Source organism: Acomys minous (genome assembly GCF_964271855.1).
Source record: "Acomys minous genome assembly, chromosome: 12".
Taxonomy (NCBI): Eukaryota; Metazoa; Chordata; class Mammalia; order Rodentia; family Muridae; genus Acomys; species Acomys minous.
The window spans coordinates 73,965,623-73,990,426 of record NC_140493.1 but is presented as its reverse complement, the minus strand read 5'-3'; the positions used below and the strand labels follow the sequence as shown (position 1 = coordinate 73,990,426).

At 48.4% G+C, this 24,804-nt stretch overlaps 1 protein-coding gene across 3 annotated transcripts in view; it reads left to right on the top strand.

Annotated features, from left to right (window-relative positions):
* ASIC2 (acid sensing ion channel subunit 2) overlaps nucleotides 1-24,804 on the top strand; it is a 1,061,758-nt gene that overhangs the window by 963,733 nt on the left and 73,221 nt on the right. For all 3 annotated transcript variants that reach the window (XM_084750432.1, XM_084750431.1, XM_084750430.1), the window contains exon 3: nucleotides 23,595-23,722. In XM_084750432.1, the coding sequence (XP_084606558.1) occupies nucleotides 23,595-23,722 (128 nt within the window). The remainder of the gene's footprint in view (nucleotides 1-23,594; nucleotides 23,723-24,804) is intronic.

Genomic DNA, 24,804 nt, shown 5'->3' with positions numbered 1-24,804 from the left:
CTTGCTCACATTGCCCCTTTTCATTATAGTTAAGAGTGGCCACTGATAATCACATGGCACAGTCAATACTAGGCTGTCTTGAAATGTTCTCTGCCAACACCATTAATCCAAAAATTACTCTATTTAACATCAGGCAGATTTTCTGGACAATGACAAAAAAGCAGCCACATTCTTTGCCAAAGTATCACAAGAGTGGTCTTTAGACCACTTACCAATATCCTGCCCCATCTGAAACTTCTTGAACTAGGCCCTCACAGTTTAAATTGCCGTCATCACTGTCTTCTATGAGCCTACTCATATGTCCCATTAGGCCTCACATAAAGCGTCCAACTGCTTTTCTAATCCAAAGTCCCAAAGTCCACATTCCACCAGCAAACAGCCTAGTCAGGCCTGCCACAGCCAAACACTGCTCCCTGGTACTAACCTCTACCATTGTCATTCTTCTGTTGTGTGAGGAGGAGACACCATGACTCTTATAGAAACTGTTATAAAGGAAAGTATTTAATTGGGATTGGCTTACAGTTTCCGAGGTTGAGTCCATAATCAACATGGCAGAAAACATGGCAGCGTCCAAGCAGACATGGTGCTGAAGAAGAAGCAGCATGCTTCCCCCAACATACTTCCTCCAACAAACTCATGCTTCCTGATCTTTATAAATAGAGCCATTCCCTGAAGACTAAGCATTCAAATATATGAGCCCATGGGGGCGCCATTCTTACTTAAACCACCACAGGGAGCATTCGAGGACATTAGAGAAGAGAGAGTAGAGAGTGGATCCAGCAGGAAAGAAAGCCTGAGCCTTCAGGATGGAGCTGTCTGGTCCTGACTCCATATTTGCTGCCCAACCCTATGCTTGTTCCCATTGAAGAAGAGCCCGAGACCCAGCTGCTCCATGGCTCTGCCTTCCAGCTGCTGAGGAAGGAGGCTTTCCACCCCCCTCCCCCCCGCCCAAGATGGCTAGCTGCGATGACAAGCAGTCTCCTACAATGGAACGCTCTCTTTCTCCCCAGCACCTCTCATTTGAGTGTCCTGATGGAGAGAGGTGACAGTGGCCATTGACCCCACATGATGGGTACCTCTCACCTACTTCACCTGAGAAGTCTGTGTTCCAGCTTAGCTTTGGTATCCCTGAGAGCTGGTCATCTGGACCAGGCTTTCCAGAACATTATGAGACTATGGGACATCTATCCTTCTAACCACAAGCCCTGGTGGTAGGTTCCCTAAGGGTATCCCTTCTTGCGGATGCCAGAACACACCTGCTTACTGAAACACCTGGGCGGAAAGAGTGAACTAAGGAAAGCAAATGAGTACCAAGGCCCTGCCTAAGCAAGAGTTAGTCATGTCCTTCCATGGGAAGCTGGGAGGTGCTGCCCTGATTCCTTGATTCAGGGATATAAGTACACGTGCGCGCGCGCACGCGCACACACACACACACACGCACACGTACACAATGCCAGGACCTCCATCACAGACATCCTTGTGTGGCCCACCTCCCTACATCAACAGGGCTCCGAACCTGAACATCAGCCACTGGTAGAATAGACTCTACTGACAGAGGGCTTTGCCACAAAAGCCACCAGGAAGTCAGCCTCCTGACTCCATAGACACGAGTGATGAATATCACTCATAGGTCTTCTGTACTATGCCAACCTGCTTGCTGTCCTAAAGCCCATGTGAAGCAATGATGTGTGTTGACATCATGCAGTAAGCTCACAGCCAAGCAATCTCTTGGCTTGACCAGGAACAATGGCCAAGTCAGAGACATTCCTAATTGGGAAGAAGAACAAGCCCCATGCCTAACATGGTGCAGCGATTGGCTTATTGTCAAAGATGCATAAGATGCAAGGCAACAGCCCTATCTTTTTCCTTCCTTTTTTTTTCCTTTATTAATTTATTCTTGTTACACCTCAATGGTTATCCCATCCCTTGTATCCTCCCATTCTTCCAGCCCTATCTTTTTAGAAGCAGATTAACTCAATCTTGATCCTGCCAGGAGTTCTCTTTTGAGGTTAAACATTTAGGGAAACACATAGCAGCAACTTGAGGCTCTAAAGAGAATGGGTAGAAAGCAGATGGGGGGGCAAGAAACAGAAGCCAGGCTGATCAGCAGTGTCCAGTAGAACCTCCTGGAGTGAAAAGAATGCTCTCTGCGCCATTCAGCATGTTATCTGCAGCTAGGGAAAATGAGAAACTAAATTTTTAATACCACCTTTTAAATATATTAATGTAAAGCTAAGTAGCCCCAAGGGGCTTATGCTACCATATTGCAGAGCAGTTAGCATATTGGAATACAGAGTTATCAACCTCTGGTTGGTTCTGTTCACTTTTGTCTCTGTAGCCCCACTCTCACATTCCTCTGGCCCCCTTACCCACACCCTTCCCCTCACCATGGCCTTGAGTGGCAACAGAGTTCCTTGTGCTCACTGAAGGAAGTTGAGACTCAGGCCCTTCCCCAAGGCCACCCAGTTGGAACTCCTGAGTTCTTAGGTCAGATCTTCCTCCACTGTATGCTTCTTCAGGCTGAGAAGCCACTGAGCAGTGACTGCCTCTGAGAGACATGGCTTACTCAAAGATGCTTATTTCTTAGATGAGTCCCACGGGGTGAGAATAAAGTCAATATACCCAATGAAGAATGACAGATGAGCTTCCATGGGAAGTGGCACATGTCTATGAAGTTACCTGAGTAGGGACCGAGATGTCTAACTGCTTTGGCTGTTGGTTCTGAGGTGTGTGAGCAACAACACTGCCACAACTACCAGGAAACGGCCTTCCTGACCGGCAACGTGGCCGGCCGCACAGACGCCATCTTGCTTCCATGACTGCCTTACTTCTCAGTTCCTGAAGGAGGGATCCCGGGTTCCTATAGGAAACATTTGGGTGATGATGGAGGAGAAAAGAACTGGGATTGCTTGGGGCTGGGGAGCGGCCACAGGTGCCTTGATGACATAGATAGTGTAACAGAACATGACATAACAGGGCGAACCAGACCCAAGGTCAAATCCAGCTCTTCCATGTCTAGCTGTGTGTCATGGAGCAAGTAAAGGGACTTAAGTTTCCTCATCTGGAAAGCAGAGATTATTTTTTTTTAAACAACTGTAATCCTCTGGCTGTTCAGGATGGCTGAAAGACTCAGAGAAGAGCTGTCCTCACACTCCACATGGAAGGACAACCTAGAGATCCCACAGCTGTCACAGGGCCTCTGAACGCCCTTCATATCTGAAAGCCCCTCCTACAGGAAGAAAGTCTTTGACCCCCTTGTTTTACCTTGTGGACAGCTTCATTCTCAGAAAGTAAAAGAAGCAAAGACGGAGCAAGGGTCCCTCTTTGGGTGTGATTCCAACTAATGGGAGAGCACTGGATTGACAGGCCAGTATCAACACCATGTGGCCCCACGCTTAGTAAATAGATGGTGACTCCATGAAAAAACTATCACAAATGTTCCTTCCACCAGGCAGCCAATGGCCCACATTAAGGAACACAGAGCATCAAACAACTCTAAGTGGGGCACCCTGGCAATCTCCCATTTTGATGTTGCCTGTGAACCTAGACAGGGTGCCCCCAAAATGGGTTTTGTGGAGTGTCAGAAGTTTGGGACTTTACATGTCCCACAAATAAAAAGGATCTGGGGTCAGAAAGGAATCTAGGGAGTCCTAGTTAGACAGTGTAATGCACCTTTATTCATTGCAGGAATTCTTTAATCTGTTACATCGTGAATCTCCAAGACAGATATATTGTATGCAGCATTTATTTTTCTAAATGCCTTTAGCCGTGGAAACCTCCTTTTCCATAAAGGAGCTCACAAAATATACTTCTAGAAAAAGCCATCCCAGACCGGAGAAGTGCAGATTTCATGGCCAGAGTTTTCTAACGGAAATTAAATTGAAGACAGGTGGGAGGTTGTTAAAAATGAAACTCTGTGTAGATACCTCTGAGTAACTTCAAAGATAAAAGAAATAGGCAGTGGGTTATCTGGGTTGCACATGAGAGGAACCTGAATCAAACAAGCTTAGGCATCAAAAGAATTGTATTGCCCTCAGAATCTGAGACAAGCTTCAACAACCAGCCAGCGGGAGAATAGGGCTGCAGCCCAGAGAGTGCTGGGACCAAGGGCGCCTGTACCCTGGGTGTTCTCACCTGCCTCCCTGGGGACCCATACCCTTCTCCCTCGCTAGGCACAGGCTTTTTTATGCATGTATGTATGCATGTGGCTCTCACTAATATTTTTTATGTTCCAGATACTGACACATCAGCCAAGCTAGCTTGACTGAACCACTGATCTCCCACTAAACACACCACACACACACACACACACACACACACACACACACACAAAGAAGCAAACAAGGTAGCTATTGGCCCAGCTGAGTTAAGTAACCCACCCTTCGGCCAATCAACAGTGAGTAGGGGAGTGCCCTTCCATCGAAGACTCTACAGCGGACTCTAGGGAAACTGGGTGGGGGTGGGAACTGTGCTGATGGTGGAGGAGGTGGGCCAGGGAGAGGGCTGAGAGGGGCTGCATCCGAAGAGACCAGAATCCGTGCTTAGGGGGCCTCAGTTCCAAATGTGTGTGCTCAAACACCAGCAAGATGATAGCCAGGCGCCCTCTTCCCAGATCTCCTACCTCTCATTCATTTTGATGCAAAATACACTGTTGTAATCAAATATAATCTGCTTTGATTTCCCCAAATCCTACTGTTAAGTATGCGTGAGTGTAATATTCTATCAGCTGTATTTCTGAGCAGAGGAATTATTTTTGAAATCTGTGCTGTAGCACGATAAAGCAGCTCCCATCATCCCTTGGGTCCTACCCCCTCCTTATGCCTTCTCTGTTGACTTGACTCTGAGTATACTGGCTTTCCTTGATCCTTCTAGAATACTCCAGAACCATCTTTCCTTCTGGGAATCTGCGTTTCCTGTCACCTTTCCTTATGATCCATTACTCAGATACCTATCTACCTGGCTAGTTGCCTTCTCTGCCCAGTTTTTGGTCACTAATCACCTACTGGGTGGGGCCTAAATACCCTGAGTAATGTTTTCTAAATTGTGGCCCCACTTACTCCACCCCTCTCTCTCACTACTCACCTGGTCCTTGTGTCCATGATGTCACACACCTTCAAGTAGGCTACATGATTTTTTTTTGGTCTGTTTCCTCTCACTAAAACATAAGCCTCTAGAGGTCTTAGGTCTTGGATCTCATGGCACAGTAAATATTTACTGATGGAAAAACAAAAAGCCCTTGAGTTCTGCATACTGCCAGAGCCAAGATAGGGAGGAAACAAGCATTAACGATGAGCTACTGTGTGCCACCAACATTTTGTCTCCTGACCCCTTCCTGATCCCCTAGTAATGAGGTATTACAGTGACCGGGCAAAGGATGAAGAGACTGGGCCTCAGAGAGGTAGAGTGAGCTCCCCAAGGGCTGCTAGTTAAGCAGATGAAGTAGCTGAATTAAGCTTAAAACCACATCAGAAGCTCAGAGCAACAGTGTTCCATCCATCAAATGTGTTTAATGGGCAAATCGTCGCTATGAACATGCTGCTGAGAACTGGCTCCGGAGGAGTGGTTTAGGTGATGTCTCTGGGAAATGAATGACACATGGCAATGGGTCTGCCCAGACTTCTCTCTCTCTCCCTCCTCCTCCTCCTCCTCCTCTTCCTCTTCCTCCTCTTCTTCTTCCTCCTCCTCCTCCTCTTCTCCTTCTAAGAGAGGAACTGTTGTGGAAGGAAGGGTTTAGCATGATCCCCACATAGAGAAGAGAGGGGAGCAGAGCGTCTCTGGGGTGTCCAGAGATGGAGTTTCCAGTCTTTCTCCCCCTTGATCCCTATGGCCAGCCCTAGTCCTCCCTGGGAAACCCCAGGGCTCCAGGGAACCCAGTTTGAAAACCCCTGCATGGGAGGCTGGTGAGATAGATTCATCAGGAAAGGGCTTGCTTTGTAAATGGCAGGAACTGGGTTTGGATCCCAGAAGCCATATAAAAAAATCGGATGTGGTGGCCCGAGCCTATCATTCCAGAGACAGAGATGAGAAGCAGAGATGGTCATGTCCCTGGAAGCTTGTAGTGGCCATCTTGCCTAGCCCGATCTATGTGGGGACATTTCCAGCCAATGAGAGACCTTGTCTTGCCTAAAAGGTCGAAGGCCCCTGAGGCATGACACCCAAAGTTGTCCTCTGACCTCCATATGTGTAGCGCACACACACGTGTGCCCCCATACACACACAATCAGGCAGGTTATAGTTAGGAATGTGCTGGTCGGTTCCATGGCTGTGTCTGTCTCGTAGAGCATCTCTGAACATCATCCCCCTTCCAGTGGGATGGAGAAATGGGCTCCCCAACAGGCCTGGGGTGCGGCTAAACCTCAGAGCAGCTGCCAATGGAGACATCTGTATAAGCGCAATGGGTTAGACACTCCCACTTATGAGACCCTCCCTCCCAAAGCCTTCCCACAGGGCAACGAAGAGTTCTTCTTCAGTAAACGCCAAAGGACAAGGACAACGGCAGGTGTCATAGTGTAGAAGATGAAAAGCAGAGAGACCGCTGGCGACTGACTTGAACCTTAAGTAGGCAATTAACAAGGACCCCATCAATCCCACCACAGAACCCCAGAGAGAATGAGGGGCCAGACCCCCCTGAAAAGCAGCCAAAGAAGAGGGTATACAGCTGAAGTAAAGCAAAGGAACTCATTTCAGATCTGAGGAAAGATTTTTTTCAGGCACCCCAGGAAGGCTTCTGTGCCCCCCAAACACCCACAGATTTTTCTCTCCTACCCCCAGCAGAAGATGACACTGAAACAGATGAACTCTAGACGTGGGGTGGTCAGGCCCAGCAGACGACAGGGTGAGGTGGTAAATGGAGAATGACACGAAGAGTCCAAACCCTACTGAGAGGGAGACTCTCAGCTAGGCTTATCTGCTGTACCCTGCCCCACACACACAGAGGTCTGGGTATCCCTGAAAGCCAAAGAGACAGACAGTCAGGACAATTCAGGGAGCTCAGACTAAATGACCTAAGTAAACCAGGCTTGTGTGACATCTCGTTTGTTTGTTGGTTGGTTGGTTTGTTTGTCGAGACAGGATTTCTCTGTGTAGCCTTGGCTGTCCCGATCTCGCTTTGTAGACCAGGTTGGCCTCGAACTCACAGAGATCCACTTGCCTCTGCCTCCCGAGTGTTGGGATTAAAGGTGTGTGCCACCACCACCCAGCTGACATCTCTTGACAAATCCTCAAACATGCACAAGAAGAGTATACAAGCTTCAAGTACCTCTTGCCCATGAAGGAACAACCACAGAGCCAGGCATACGAGGGATGCCACGATATAAGGACCCAAAAGCAAGCAAACAGAAACATGTGAGGTAGAGATTATTGCTAACAGCACAAGCTATAGAGCCAGACTGACTGCTGGAGTTCAAATCCCAGCTATGCCGCTTCTCAGCTGTGTGGCCTAAGGTGAGATTCTCTGGGCATGTTTTATCACTTCTAGATCAGGAGTCATAATATCTAGTCTATTGTGCTGTTGCGTAGGTTGAGGTATGAGTTAATACAAATGATGGGTTTAGAAAAGTGCCTTGGTCCTATTGAGTAATATATAGTATTTAATAAGTGAAAAAAAAATAAGTGCATGAAACAGACAGAAGAAGCAAAATGATTTAATTAGCATTCTCAGGAGATAGAGGAAGCGATATCACATCTACAGATGCACAGGGTGATAGTAAAATGGGCCATTTTGGGAAGAAGAAGAAGAAAACGCGAAAATTAAAATGATTGCATATATTAAAACGCAATCTGTAAGGGGCTGGGATTTAGCGATTCTACCTCAAACATGAAAATTAAAAGACCAACAGATGTAAATGGGAGAGGAATAAAACATGAAAATTAAAGGATCAATCCAGAAAAATCCAGCATCTCTGTAGTAAGAGTTCTAGAATGACAGAACTGAAGGCCCAGGGAGGGGACACTGGGATGGAATTGATGCGGCCCAGGCTGAAGGGTCACCAAGTCCTTCCTGTGGATGGGACAAAGCACATAGGCCAAATCGCAATCTTGTAAAATCTAGGCTGGAAGAAATTTCCAACAGGACATTGTGAGTGTTTCTGGAAAGGAAGGAAATAGTCATCTTCCCGGGCGCTAAAATCTGGTGTCAGGACTACACACGGGGACAGGGTATTGTGGAGGCGAGGCCACAATCCTTCTCGTCCAGGACAGAATTCTACGCTCAGGAATGCCAATGAGATGTGAGGGCAGAGCTGGGTTTCCAAACAATGTGTGTGCTGGGTAGCTTTTTCTAGAAGTTACTGAAAGGCAAGAGAATAAAGCCAGAGAGAGGGTGCTGGGAGGTTCTGGAAGCAGAGAATCTGAAGGAGGATTCCAGATGTGGGCGGGGCAAAGAGTAGGCGTGAGGAGGGAGCTGTGAGTCCAAAGCAGAGCGGGCAGCTGTGGGCTCCAGGAGAGACCACATTTGTCCTGAAAAAAGGCATTTCAGAGCTCTGCTCCCAGGCCAGGGGTCCAGGGAGCTGAATGTGACAAATGAACACCAGGCTACACAAAACCAAAAGTCAGGGGGAAAGAAACCTTAGGAAAACTGAGATCACAACAATCTGCGGGGCTGCGAAGATGGCTCAGTGGGCAGAGAACTTCCTTCGAAAGCATGAGGACCTGAGTTCAAATCCCCTGCACCCAAATAAAAAGCTGACACCGTAGTGTGTGGCTATAATCCTAGCAACAGCAAGTTGGGAGACGGGGACAGGTGGGTCCTTGGAGGTCAATGGTCATGACCATTCAATGACCATTTTATGAAGTTCCAGGCCAATGAGAGACTTTATCTCAAACAGAAGGTGGAAGATGCCTAAGAAACAACACCTGACTCTGTCCTCTGACCTCTACACATGTGTCATCCATCCACATGCATGTACCCATACACACAAGAACATGCAAATACATACACTTCTATGCTACAAAGCTGGACTATGAACAACATTCATATAGTCACAATCATGTAAAAACTAAATATTAATTGACCCAAGTATATACCTCTATTCTGAGGATGACTGGAAAACAAGCATGCATAAGCATTCCAAGTGAGAAGCCCACATACTCATCTTTCATGGTGAGAACTCGGGAGAAACCATGTCAAAGTTGTGCCACCAAAAAAAAAACAGCAAGCAAGCCGTTAAAGTCAGTGCCTCAGAGGAGTGGCACTTAGTGGGGTAGGGGCGCAGAGAGGGATCAAGAAACCGATGTTTTTCATTCAGTGCCTTGCAGCACCATTTAGCTTTTAAAATTATGTACATAGACTGCTTTGATAAATAGAAAAGTCAAATTAAAAATAACCATAAATTTTCACCATAGCTGGAAGGCCTGCGCAGCTATCAGGGAGAACGAACACGTTCCTAACCCTACCCCACCACAATTGGGACACGGCAAGAATGAGACTGATGGTTGCCATGGTTTCCCCAGCATCTCTGGCTCCCAGTAAAAACTCTTGTCGTGGTGCCAGGTCCTAAGGACTTCCCAAGAATGAGAGGCAGCAGCTCTGGCCTGAATTCTGAGAGTCCAGAGCATAGTGACATGCAGCCACCAGCTGAGATGCCCCCGCATACTCTCAGAGAAGGGCTCTGTGCTGAGTGGGCATCTCCACGGGTGCCCGAAAACTCGGGAGGAATGATGCTATAAATTAGCTACTCTGTTGGAGGCAGGCATCCATGAAGCAACCTGATTTTTATCATGCCGGAGACCCGCTAAGCGTGATGAGAAGCCTATGTGATCTGGTTAGAGGTCCCAGCCAACCAGCCAGCAGTCCAAAGAGAACACCCAGGGAGCTGAGGAAACAGACCCACTCGAGGTGCTTACGTTTCCTGTTTAGGAAATCTTCACTGCGCACCCGCTGTGTGCTCAGGCACCTCAGGAATACAGGTGAAAGCCAGGCTGGGTTTTCTTTCTTTCTTTCTTTCTTTTTTGTTTTTGTTTTTCAAGACAGGGTTTCTCTGTGTAGCCTTGGTTGTCCTGAACTCGCTTTGTAGACCAGGCTGACCTCGAACTCGCAGAGATCCACCTGCCTCTGCCTCCCGATTGCTGGGATTAAAGACGTGCGCCAGGCTGGTTTTTCAAGAGTACGCAACCTAGGGACTTTCTGTGGAATACATATATGGTTCTGTCAGAGTTGGAAATCTTCTTGTCTTATAGCAATTATAGTCCAAAGCCATCAATAGGTACCGTTGGGTGCTGTGATCACTAGAATAAAAAATAAAGAACGAGGGAGGAGGGAGGAAAAGAGAATCTAAGAAAAGAAGTGACCTTGGTTTCCCCATTTGCTAGGCATGGGAGTTAGAGGAGGCTGTGGGGTTACGGGGCGTCGAAATCTCAAGCTAGGGAGAAGAAAGCCAAGATGAGCCCAGCGTGTGCTAGACTGGCTTCTAAGGAGAGGCCAAACCATTTGGTAACTGGCCAGCTGTGTTTTGCTAAAATGTAGATGTGGGAGCTGGAAAGATGACTCAGCGGTTAAGAGCACTTGCAGCTCTTCCAGAGGAAAGAGTTCTGTTCCCAGCACCCATGTTTGGGGCTGCTCACACTGCCTGTAACTCCCAGGTGACACAACACTCTCCTCTGACCTCCTTGGACTGACATCAGCACACACATACACACTCAGATGATAAATAATTATTATGACAGTTACTACTAAAGTGGGTCTGGAAGCCAATCCTCATCCAGAAGCCTGGGCTCAGCTGGGAGCTTGTTAGGCAGAATCTCAAGGGATGCCGGGAATGCTCGATGTACCTGAGGGGACTCACAGATGCTCAGTTGTAGGAAGCTCAGGCCTAGACCACTGTTTCCCACCAAGCAGACACCGGAGGATGCCTTCTTAATAGCAAAATATGCCTCCTTATTTAAAAAAATTAATAATTATCTTATTATCACCACACACAAAAACAACCATGCTTTTTATGTTCACTGATTGAGAAAATACTCAAACAAGGTTGTTATGAATTCTGTAATGCTTAGGAAGAATTTTGAATTTGTCACACTCATCGGTCAATACACTACAAGATCCATTCAGCAACCTCATCAAACCTGACTTGTGCTGTCAACATTTTTATAAATAGAATCATTTTCATCCACTGACTGCCTCTGTAGTTTCAAAGGCACGGGCCTTCCCGGTGGATTTCCAAAGACATCTCGCACCTGCTGACCGCCCAACCCAGTGATCAGCCTTCTTATCAAATAATTTATAATATCTGAGCCCAAATGCCCTAGGGGAAAACATTTTTGGTTTTGATTTTTGGTTTGGTTTGGTTTGGTTTGATTTGGTTTTTTGAGACAGGGTTTTTCTGTGTATCCTTGGCTGTCCTAGAATTGCTTTGTATTCCAGGCTGGCCTCGAACTCACAGCGATCCACCTGCCTCCGCCTCCCGAGTGCTGGGATTAAAGGCAAACGCCACAGTGCCCGGCTTGTTTTTGTTTTTGTTTAATCCTTGGAGTAAATCTTTTGGTAATGAAACTACACTGAACTCCGTACCTGGCACATTCACTGATGCCTGCTTTGCAAAGAGTCTGTCTAGCAGAAATGGAAGTGTTGCCACACCTCTTGGTTGCCTGACCAAAATCTAACATTTCTCTCTCCTTCCCCAGCATGGATGACTGGCCCTGCTTCATAGAAGGTGCTATTTGATTCTGTGACACACACACACACACACACACACACACACACACACACACACCAAGGAAGTTCTAACCCTTTCACAGGTTAGAGCGTTTAACAGCGGTCAGGAAGCACACCTTTCCCATGGTCCTGGCTATGAAGTTTTGGAACCAGGATTAGAATCCACATCTGACTGGATCTACCTTGGCCTTTTCTACTTTTAAAAAAAATGTCTCAGGCTAGAGAGATGGCTATGTCTGTTAGGAGCTCTTGCAGAGGACCTGAGTCTGGTTCCTCACACCTACATTGGGCGGCTCACAACTACCTGTAACACCAGCACTCTCTATAGTCCCCATGGGCACCTGCACACACATATGTGTACACACACACACACATACACACACACACACACACACACACACACACACACACACACGAGAGAGACAGAGACAGAACCAATACAGGAAGACAAAAAAGAAAAAGGAAGAAAGAGAAGAAAATATATTTAAAAAGATAGCTTTGGCTGGGCATGTTGGTGCATGCCTTTAATCCCAGCACTCAGGAGGCAAAGGCAGAGGCAGGTGGATCACTGTGAGTTTGAGGCCAGCCTGGTCTACAAAGCAAATCCAGGGCATCCAAGGCTAACACAGAGAGACCCTGTCTAGAAAGGCCAAAAAAAGAAAAAAGAAGAAGATAGCTTTGGGTAACAGTTCAACAAAGCATCACATTTTTCCTACAGGATGTCCTATGGTCTTTAAAATACTAGTGTTTTCCAAGACTCCTCAGTAGGGGCTGGAGCTTTCAGCTTTCAGCACACTCTTGGAGCCACTCAATAGCACCTTCCAGATCACCAGTCATTCATGAGAACACTGTGCTGAGTGTGTCACCCTGGCCCAGGACAGACATCCAGCAAGGGGACCCAGTGTTGACTTTCCTTTACACCAGAAGCTCAGGTAGCCCCAGAACTGTCACCTGGGAGCAATAGACCTTGTTCTTGCCCGTCTCATTCTGGTCTGGGACTTTCTTACTCAGGGCTATGACCTTCCTGAGTCTGTCTACCAGGGAGGGATAAAGGGAAAGAACAACGCCGGGCGTGGTGGTGCATGCCTTTAATCCCAGCACTCGGGAGGCAGAGGCAGGCGCATCGCTGTGAGTTCGAGGCCAGCCCGGTTTACAAAGGGAGTCCAGGACAGCCAAGACTACACAGAGTAACCCTGTCTCAAAAAAAAAAACCAATAAATAAATAAATAAATAAATAAATAAATAAATAAAAAGAAAGAACAAGACATGCACTCTCCAGTTTTTGATAGACAGCAGCTCATGGTTTCCTGATTTGGAAAAAAAAATCAGCCTCATCTGACTCGAAATAAGCTCTGAACAGCTGGGTCTATGTTTTAAGTCTATTTTTTTTTCAAGTGAGATGCAGTGAGGTTAAGAGATTTACATGTCACCCCTGTCTTAGTCACTGTTAGGTTGCTGTGAAGAGGCACATGACCAAGGCAAGTCTTAAAAAAAGAAACCCTTTAACTGGAAGCTTGCTTATACTTTTAGAGCTTTGGTCCATTGTCAGCATGGCAGAGAACATGGTGGCACACACAGCCCTGGAACAGTAGCTGTGAACTTTATATCCTGATCTACAGGCAGCAGGCAGGGAGAGCCTGGACCTGGTACTTAAACCTTTGAGACCTCAAAGCCCACCCACAGTTACACTTCCTCCACTAGGCCACACCTACTTCAACCAGGCCACGCCTACTCCAACAGAGCCACACCTCCTAATCCTTCTAATTCTTGCAAACAGTTCCACTCTCTGGTAACGAAGCATTCAAATAAATATATGAGCTTATGGACCACCACAGTCCCCAGCTCACAGAAAGTTAGATCTAAAGCTAACCCAGAAAATCAGCCCCATCTTTGTTTTAACAAAAGAAAAAAAGGTATAAGGCTCAGAGAGGCAATGTAACCTACCTGAGACTGTATAGTTCTTGTGTCTTGTAGCTAGAAATCAGACTCAGATCACTGATTTCAATGCCCACGTTTCTGTTGATGAGCCTGCCTGTCTCCCTTGAAAGACCTTGGAGCCCTCTGATCTCTCAGGTGCCTGTACAGGCACAGAGACTGAAACAATGTTTCTGGCTTAATTCAAAGAACATTGAACAGTTCCTTTCTACCTGGTCTCTCGAGTACCAGGGCTGGGACTCTTGTCCCCACCATGGTCATTGTCAAACTCTCACTGAGTTTGCCTAAACTTAAAAGATGAAAGACCAGGAGCTTCCAAGCCCACTGTAAAATATTCTCCTCTTCATCCCTGTCCAGCTTGGACTATGGGCATCTTGTTGGAGCCAATGAGTCATGTGGTCAATTGATAAAGGACAGTGGGAGGTGAGAAGCCAAGACATTTGGATGCTGATGCTGCCTGGCTGTCACCTGCTAGGGTGCCATTGGCCACTCCCTCCTCTGTGAGCCTCAGCCTTCTCAGCTGAAAAATACAAAGTCTGTTGACTAGATGGAAGGTTCTAGAGCTCTTCTCAAACCAAAATCCTACGCAGCCACAAATCCTAGGCTCTGGGCTGGCTCAGTCAATTTCCCTAGGTTTTGGTTTCTTCATCAGAAAAAATAAACATAACATTAAAAAAAGAAAGAATAAAATCCAGTGGGATGGAGACATGGGCAGCTGCCACAGTATGACTGGAAAGATCCAGTTGGTCTGTGAAAAGCCAAAGCTTACGGTTCTCCTGCCAACATTGTGTCACAGAGGAGGCTGAAATTTTGGAAGCTAGGGATCCTGCCCTACAGAGTCTCAATGGACCCCAACCCAGTGCAGACCATGGCCAGGAATACCAACAGGCACCGAGGGTCTACGTAAAGCTACAGGAAGGCAAGGAGTAGAGGGGCCAAGGCTTGATTTTTAGATTGTCTTTGTGTAGCTAGGCCATGCAACCCCTCTGATCTCCGGCATACCCATCTGTACAATGGGGGCGCTTATCTCCCAGAGTACCTTTGAGGAATAAATGAAATGGCCAGCTGACTTCTGGCCACATCTAGGTCATTTCAACAACCTTGCTGGTGCTGGTCTAGGCCAAGTGCACCCTGTGTTCTCAACATTTGAACTTGCTATGCACTCCACCGAGAAGGCTTGCCCTGGGTCATTCCATAGGTTCTCCACTCCTTTTATTTGGACTTATAGTACAAATGCTGTGGCCTGAGGCTTCCCAGTACTCCCTTCCAAGAAAGACATACCTTGTCCTCTCCTCTTCTTCTCCTAGTACATACAAGTAACACAGGCATGACCATCATATTGTTATGCCAAGATTACCCAGATGGCAAGACCCCCAAAAAAGACTACCAAGACTCGATACTGATGCAACAAACACGGGGTCCTGTATTACGGGCTCAGAGCTTCAGATCACAATCCTTCCTGATGGAGCAGGATAGGAGAGTGATACTGGAACTTCAAGGGTAATGGGTTTATAAGGAAAAACTATAATTAGGAGTGGGGGTCACAGGGAAGTAAGGACAAAATCATAAGTGGGGGGTTATGAGTCTCAGGAATGTCGACCTTCAGGCAGGTTGGGTGGAGACTGGATCCCCAGGGAAAGTTGTGAGTCTTAGGAACGCAGACCTTCCGGCAGGTTGGGTCCAGGAGGCTGAATCTCCAAGGAAGTTGTTTTATCTCAGAGGCTCATTGGGCGTTAATTGTATCTAATTGTTCCGGTGCAGTTTCTGGAGAGTGTTGGCAGGTGCCATTCCCAGAACGCAGGGAGAAGGGCACCTAGAGTTCTCCTATAGCCCATCATTAATTGTAGAATATAAATTACATATAGGACATGGCATGAACTTTGCCCCTACAATGTGTGTCCCTGTTTGCTACTATGCCCCACACACGCCTAGCATAGCTCCTAAAGGACATAGACCCCATCAGCTTTGCTGCTAGACCCCCTGCTCTTTGACCAACAAAAAGTGTTGGCATCCACAAAGAGTCACTTGATCTTCAAGGTCAACTAACATGACAAGAAGATGATAAGTCCTAGATATTGGGCACTGAGTGGTGCAAGGACAACTTGGAGGGAGAAGTGACAAAGATGGACAGAGGCTAGCCAAGAGGAACTGAGGAAGGGCTAGCCCAAACAAAGAGGAATGGAAGACAGCCAAATGATAGGACACAAGCTAGAAACACTGACTCTATGGTGACGGTGTGATGTTAGTGGGACAGCGTATGACTGAGCCCTTTCCTTAGCATTGCCTCTGTCTTTCAAGCCGCACGACACTGCCCCGCCCCCACTGAAGAAAACTCATGATCCCACAGTCATTTACAGATGGGGGGGTTGGGGGTGAAAATGGGACTCCAGGAAAGTAAATCACCTGTGAGAGATCTGAGAGGTGGATTTGACGTCACCCTGCCCTAGCCTGGGACCTCCGAGCATTTCACCCACCATCTCAGGTGCTCTGTGGCTCTCGCCCTCCAGGTAGAAGAGCCATGTCTGCCTGCTCAAAACACCTGACTCCCACTCATTTGGGAAAGGAGTGCACCATCTCAGGGGTGACCCCCAAAGGGGGTGTGTAGAGGAAGGTGAGGGCTTGATCTGGGCTTGGTAACGGAATCTACAGACAGAGTTAATGCAAGTCAAGAACAAGCTATGGAAACTGCAGAGGGTGAGGCCTCTAGCTTTAAGGATGCCCAAACAAAATGGCAGTTCTTCCAGGAATAGTGGCCCAATAGGAACTATGCTGTCCCTCAGATTAAGTGAGATTCCATGGGGGCTCTGACAAGCAGAACCCAAGCAGAGCTCAGAGGTCCCCTCAAATAGGAGGAGAGGTTCATCCAGGACTATTTACAGTGTTTAGGAAAGCCGCTCCAGACCATGCAGTGTCTGGGACTGAGACCACCGAGAGGCCTTACCCACTCGGGAAGAAGGGTTAGGAGCTGCTAACAGAAGTGAGTGACAACAGGTGACAATTTGACAGGAACTGAAGCGGGAAGAGGAAACCTCCTCTGAGGAATGGTTTACATTGGGTTTGTCTGCAGCAGTGTCTGTGGGGCATTTCTTTGATTAATGATTGACATGAGAGGGTGCAGCCCACTGTGGGGTGTGCTTCAGGCTCCCGCCTTGTGTTCCTCCCTTGGCTCCCCGCCCCCACCCCCCCGCCCCCCGGTGATGGACTGTAACTGTCAACCAGATGACCCTTTCGTCCCCCAACTTGGTTCCAGTCAGTGTATATTATCACAGAGACGCAACCTAAGACAGAGTGAGAGCTCTCCCAAACTTCCAGCCCCCGCTCCCCAGGCTGAGCCGTGGCCTTCTAGAGTGACACAAAGCTGACCACGGTGACCAGACAAATAGAAGCTGTGTTAAGGTTTCTGTTACTGTGATAAACACCGTGAAGAAAAGCAACTTGGAGAGGACAGGGTTTCTTTCTGCTGGTCCATCGCTCAGGGAAGTCCGGGCAGGAACACAGGGGCAGGAGCTGATGCAGAGGCCATTGAGGTGTGTTGCTTACTGGCTTGCTCTCCTCTTGGCTTTCTCGGGCTACTTTCTTTTGGCACTCAGGCCTACCAGCCCAGCGGTGGCACTGCCCATGGGAAGCTGGCCCCTTCCACATCAGTCATCAATCAATAAAATGCTCCACTCGCCTAGAGGTCAGTTCTGTGGAAACATTTTCTTGATTAAGTTTCTTTCTTCCCAGCTGGCCATAAAAACTCGCCAGCACAGGGGGCTGAACACCTCGGCCTGAGACTCCTGTCTCCTAGCAATTTTCTTTACTGCCTCCACAACCAAATACCAGGGGGCAAGAGAGAACCCACCAGTAAGTCCCCAGTCATAGGCCTCAAGAACTGCCAGGTCAGAGAGTAGTTGGGAGGCACCAAGGCATGGGTGAGCAGCAGCAATCCTGCACGGGCCCTCCTACCCTAGGAGACATCTCTAGAGTGCCAGCCTCCTGCCTGAGGCTGCCCCGTGCTCCCCCCTCCACACCCTACCCCCACCCCCACCCGACATCGTCACTGTTATAAAGTCAGCTTTGTCTAAAACAAGATCGATATGTAATGACACATCCCTTGCCTGAGCCTAGAAAATTCCCTCCGCTTTTCAGAGCCGGCTTTTCTTCCTCCTTCTCTCCAGTGCTTATTTCCGCCTCGTGTTTCCTGTAATTTGCAAAGATTAAAGATTTAAGCTTCTTTTATTGCCCTGTGCTTTCCCTGCCCCATTATGCATTCTGCCCATCGCCCCTGCCTCCTCCCGCAGAGCTCCCAAATCCATTCTTGCGTGCCCAGAAAACACCTCCCCCAGGTAAATCTCACCTTGTGCATGCCAGGCCATGCTCCCAGAGCAGTCTGGCGGAGCCTGGCTTTGGCAGGCGGAACTCAGCGGGACCATGCTTCGAGCAATTCAGCACAACTAGTCATGTTAAGCTATCTAGGGTTCGGCACCATCCCAATTAGCATGGGCTCCTCGCGCTGGGTATGGGGGAGCTTTCCTTTTGTCTCTGTTCTCTCACACTTCATAACTCTGGGGCTTTGAATCCTGGCGTTCAAGGACGTGTAAACAAATCCTTCACAACACTAGGGGCCTGCGCCTTGGAAGGAGGTGGTGGTGTAGTATTTGGTGATGTGAGCACCAGCAGGGCTATCAGGGCAGTCCTCCTGGGTCCCTGCTCAGAAGGGCCACCACCAGCTTGGTGTGATGCTGGCACGACCACCTGGGGATTCTTGGAGTCGTTATTTTGGAGTTTATTTTTATGAGTAAATTTTGGCATTCTGTCATTTTTACGGTGTTTTTTTTTTTCCAACAAAGGGCCCGCATTGGCATTTTGTTCTATGTACATGGTCCCAGATACTGTCCCTATCTTGGCTGTTAGGTAGGCTGCCCCACCTGCCATCTCAGCAGGTGGAACCTGTAGCTCCTAGGGCGCTGGGGTTCCCCCACCCCACCCCCACCCCATTCCTCCAGAACCTGGGTGGCTGTGTCAGGTCACAGGGCAGGGAACAGCAGGCAGCTGTGGAGGTTAGGCCTCCACTCCTTTGTTCATTCAGCATTAATGGAGTTCAGCTCTGTGTCAGCCGCCCTGTGCTGGGGAAGTTGGGGATCTGACAAAGGAAGAACACACGTCTGTTCCCCACTCCTACTCAGACCCCCAGAGCTACACAGGCCCTGCTCACACGGAATGAACCACACTCACAGCGAGGAAGAAAAGAATGCCAGGTTAAGAAGCAAGAGACTGCTCTAAGCCCTGGCTGTGCCCTTGCCTCCCTCTGTGACCTTGGGCAACTCTCAGTAAAGTACCAGGTTCAGGAGATAATGAAGACCAGGGTGAACAGAGGAGCAGGGGCTGGAGGGGGTGGCCAGTCACAAGCAACCTAGAGAGCTATACACACACAGACACACACACACACACACACACACACACACACACACACAGACACACACACACACAGACACACACACACACACACACACACACACACACACACACACACACATACACACATAGGGGGTGGGGAGAGACTGGGACTTAAAAAGAAATATTAAAAAATAAGCTGGAAAGCAATTAATGAAGACGCCTAAAGACCATATGCAAGTGTCCGTGCATCATGCATACCTGCACACACGCATACAAACATGTACATACAGCATGAATGCAATGCACACACAGGGCGGGGGCGGGGGGAGGGATGGGGTGGAAAGAACACAGAAACATCCATCTTCTCCTCTTATTCGTCCAATTGCTGATAACGTAAAATAAAATGAGGCTGTTTTAGCGTTACTCTCTGCTACAACTACTGTTGCTTCTAGACTCAACCAGGATGTCTCGCAAACCCCTGACCCAGACTGATTAGTCCCAGGAAGTTCTTCCTTGTCAGGCTCCCCAGGGCCGATTGTTTTGCCTATTACTCATGGCGTTTTCCAACAGAAAAGCTTCATTTCTCAATTCATCCTGAAGGCCACAAGCCATGTGTGTGCTGAGCCCATCGTTACTGGCTAGAAGGTTTTCTAAGCCCAGTTGTATAATAGCAGGCAGGCTTGCAACTTCAGCTAGCTAGAAACAAGTTCGGGCAGCTTGCCAGTTCCTTCCCAGGGCCCCCCGCTAGCACTGGCTTCCTCACGGCCCAAGCATCCTTGTAACTTCAGCCTGCTTCATTCAGCAGTGGTCAACTGCTTCTCCTGCCTCAGCCCCTTGCTTGGGCTCCTCATCCCCTCTCTTGAGCAGGATTTAGAGAGCACCGCTTCCTTAAGTGACCACTGGGCAGCCTACTCTCCCTCACGGTTTCCTTCCTGACCTAAAAACCTCCATTGAGAATCTGGCAGCCGTGGGTGAGCCGGGGGCAGAGAGGAATAAGAACGGATTTCTTCTCCTGAGGAATTGTGTCTCGCCACCAGTGAGCAACATCATCAGCTTTAGGAGATGGTGCTATAAAACCACAGGTGACCAGGAACCTGATTGGATAGGGTAGTCATTACTTTATATTGCCGCAAAGGGACACCACACTCAGCTTATAGAAAAGTTTATTGGGGCTTACAGTTTCAGAGGGTGAGTCTGTGAGCATCAGGGCAGGGAACATGGCAGCAGGCAGACAGGCATGGTGCTGGGGCAGTAGCTGGGAGCTTACGTCTTGATCCACAGGCAGGATGCGGAGGCAAGGTGGGAGGAGAAAGAGAGAGGGGATGGAGGAAAGAGTATTAACTGGGAGTGGTGCAGGCGTTTGAAACCTCACAGCCTATGCCGAGTGGGTGATCCACTCCTTCTCACATGGCCACACCTCACAATCCTTCCCAAACAGTTCAACTGACTGGAGACCAGTGAAACATAAGAGCCCATGGAGGCCATTTCCATTCAAACCACCACAGATAGGGCACTCTAGGTGAAGAAGCCACAGAACAGTTGCCCCGACTGGAAAGAGGAAGGATGTATACACAGCTTCCCATGACTCTTTCCCAGTATATGAAGCCCTGTCTCAAGCCATATCCTGGCAAAGGTCCTCTCTTCACAAAGCCCCATATCAGCCACTGGATGCCTTGTCTAAATAATTTCTCCAGTTCTTTCTGCCTGCTGGACCCCAAATCCATACACCGTTGACCTTGGAGTCTTATCCAGCTCCAAACCACAGAGCAATCAAGCCTGCCTCGGTCAGTAGCTGCCACACTTTCTGTGGTCCTAATCTTCCTGTGTCTGCCCCCCCAAGATGGTTTCTTCTCCAGCAGCTTTGATGTCCTCCCCAGCCATGGACCCAGCACTTATGTACCCTTCCTCCTTCCCTAAGACTCACCTCCATCCCAGCATCCCTCCTTTCTACATGTACCACCCCTTCCCCGTTGTTTTCTTTTGAAGCATTTAATTTGGAATCCCAACTGGCCTTGCCTATTAGCAAATGGATAAGCTTTAAGTCCAGAGCACCCACGCACTCATTCAGTAGGTGTCCCTGGGCACCCTGGTGAAGACCATGGTGGAGACCCACTGACAAAAGCTCAGCTACAGAGCCAGGTGTGGTGGCGCATGCCTTTAATCCCAGCACTTGGGAGGCAGAGGTAGGCAGACTGCTGTGAGTTCGAAGCCAGCCAGTGAGTTCAGGATAGCCAGGACTGTTACACAGAGAAACCCTGTCTTGGAAAACAAAAACAAAAACAATAAGCAAACAAACAAACAAACAAACAAAACTCAGCTCTGGGCTTCAAGATGCTGCAGCCTGGGACAGTCACAGAACGTGGCAGAAGGTCTAGCAGGCAGATACGGAAGCTCCAACCCATCAAGAGAAGTTCTGGATGGAGTTGAGAGACTGGGTTCTTCAAGGCAAATTTCTGGAAGGATCAGGTGGACAGAGCAGAAGAGCACTCGAGGCAGGAGAACCATGTGTCTGTGTACAACACAGCAACAGCCAATCCCGGCAGCCTGGGGAGGCCTGAGCACATGTGCTGTGGAACAGAGCTGTGCCCGGAGCAAGACTGGAAGTGGAGGGAAGAAGAGTACAGCTATGGAGCCAGGCTCCTCATAAGCAACGGGGAAAGCTATCCATGTTTGCGCGTCAGAACATCATCTGCGCGCTGGTGCAATCTCCTCGGTGCATGCCCCGCTCCACCACCAATGAGCACAAACTTACTGAGAAGCCAAGTTGTGCCCCTCCAGTCACTTCTTACTGCCAAAAGCCGTTTCTCCACCCACCCACCCCCAGGCTGTCAAGGTGGCCTCTGCCCTGGCTGCCTATCTCTTGCAGCTCCGAGGAGGTAGGCATTCAAGCAAGCCCTGTGTTTTCGTTTCTAGTGCTACACACTGGTTTTTCTCTTCCTGACATTCTCATCTTCAGCTCATGGGCCAGTGTAGAATTTAGTAAATAAAATATAAGAGCTTCAGAGAATCTGTCCAGGAGGCTGGATGGGAGCTTGGGAAGCGATGTTTCTCGTCGCATAATCACATTTTATAAATACGGTGACTGAGACAGGGAGGAAACCTAATTGACTTGAATTAGATTCACATTCCTGCTGTAAGTAAAAAAACAACATGATTTTTTAGAATTCTAAGGTCACAGGCTGGAGAAGATGGCTCACTGGTTAAAGGCACACACTGCTTTTCCAGAGAAAGAGCACCCACAGCGTGCCTGTAGGTTACAGTCTCCTGCCTCCTCTGGCTTCAGCAATCATACGTGCGAGTGCACACACGCACACACAGACACACACACACACACACACACACACACACACACACACACACACACCTTAAAAATAAATCTTTAAAAATTATTCTAGGCATGTCTAGTGGCACCTTTAATCCCAGCACTTATGAGGCAGAGGCAGGTGGATCTCTGTGAGTTTGAGAGCAGCCTGGTCTATAGAGTGAGTTCCAAGACAGCCAGAGCTACATAGTGCTACCCTGCCTCAAAAGGCAGACGGACAGACAGACAGACAATAGATAGGTAGGTAGATAGATAGATAGATAGATAGATAGATAGATAGATAGATAGATAGAATGAATGAATAAAAAAATGTCTTACGCTGCTGTCAGGAGATGACTCAGTAGGTGAAGTACTTATGTCAGAATGAAGATGTCCCTTCTGTTACCCAGAACCCATGTGAAAGGTCTGGGTACATCGGTGTGCACCTGTAACCCCAGCACTGTAGGTTAGAGACCGGGGCTAGTTAGCATAGCAGAAATATTGAGCAGCAAGTTCAGTGAGAGATGCTGTCTCAAAATAACAATTAATGATGACAATCATGATATGGAAAGCAATTGAGGAAAGGCATCTTGACTTCAACCTCTGACTTGCACAGGCTCCCACACAGGTGAGCTACACACACACACACACACACACACACACACACACACACACCACACAACCACACACACACACCACACACACAACCACACACAGACACACACAATCATACATACACATGCGCACACAACCATACAGACACACACACACATATACACACACACATCCACACATACACATCCACACACACTCATCCACACACACACAACCATGCGCACACACACAAACACGCACACTTCCTAAAGTTACAATTCTAAACTGGGCTTCCCTAGGTTTATAAAATCAAGGCTGACAGCAAGGCTATGCCGTGTTGCTTTTGATGGCTCTGCAGGAAATCCATGCCCCGGCTCTTTCCAGCTTCTAGAAGCTTCATCCATCTTTTAGCTGGTGACTTCCGCCCCCTCTTTAAAGCCGGCAGCATAGTCTCTTTACCTTCTTTCTCTGACTCTGGTCCCTGCCCCCTCTCACAAGGACCCCTACAACTGCCCTGAACGTACCCGCACGGTGAAGGTCATTCTCCATCCTGGGGTCCCTTCACTTGGTCCCATCTCTGTGGACAGTCACAGGCTGGGGGTTCAGTGTGGCAGATGGGGAGCCATTATTCCTACCACAGGATCCCTGTAGTGTCCCCTAGAGTTTCCTATCCCCAGAACCCTATGAGCCCCAGCCTTCGCTGACCCACGGCTCTCTCCATATTTGTTCTTTCAGAGGAAACGACGTTTGAAGCAGGCGTGAAGGTTCAGATTCACAGTCAGTCTGAGCCGCCTTTCATCCAAGAGCTGGGCTTTGGGGTGGCGCCTGGGTTCCAGACCTTCGTGGCCACGCAAGAGCAGAGGGTAAGTTCCCCCATAGTCCCCGGCTCAGAGGGCTTCAGGTTAGCTCAGCTACCTCAGAGGCACTCGGAGGACAAATGAGATGCCTGCTTCTCGCTGGAACAGCGTTGGGTGTCACAAATGGCTTTCCTCAGAAATCAGGGAAGATGCTAAGTAAACGCCTTCACCAATTCTCCAGAACTTTCTGGCGACTCCTAAATCACCTGTACAAATCATGACATACTCTTTTGTCTCACTAAAGGTTGGGTTTCCTTTTTCTTTCCCAGGAACATTCCACTACTCCTTTTTATTATTTAATTTTTGCCTGTGAATGTTTAAAAGAAAAACCAAACTGCTGAGGCACGTTTCATCGTCTTGTCATCTGTGTTAATGAAATCCAAAGTGGCCAACAAAAAGAAAAAGGACGGGGGGGGGGCGCAGCCACAAACCCTCCCCCCTCAGAAAGAGCGAAGGCTCTTCCTGTGAGCTTCCCACCCACCCTTTGATGTAGTCTTGGGCAGAGCCCCACCCAGCCAGCAGGATCTGCAGAAAAGCAGGGAGCAGCAGGCACCAGTCATGTGTAAAGTAGGTTTTACAGCTCAGAAGGGAGACCTTCTCAAAACCGGTGGAGAGGCAGTCTCCAGGCAGAACGGTAGTGAGACAAACACTGCTTCTCTCCGGCTTCACAGACGCTCGCCTGGAATAAAAAAGTGTCCCGGCTGGGTCACCCAAGACAGTTTGCTGGATGAGGCAGGAGTGTGTGGTGGCAGGCTGGGCTATGGTTACAGAGCATGCGATGTAGCCGCACCACTTAGCCCGGCTTCTGTTAGAGCCTGCCTCTGCTGTCATCTTCCACCTGGTACTGACCACAGCTCTTTAGTCACATTCTAAAGTGATATTCTGAATTTAAAACTGGTTTTAGATCCATCGGTAAACTAGTTATATATTTTAAGTCTCTGAGGAAGAAGTGTGAATGTTGCAGGTCTCATTCATACCCTGTCCTGTGCGTAGGTCTGGGCAGCTAGTTCAGGACAAGGTCAGCCTCCACTGTAGTGCAAGCAGTGGGATGATGGATGGCTTTGGGGCAAGGGCACAGAGTCTGAGAG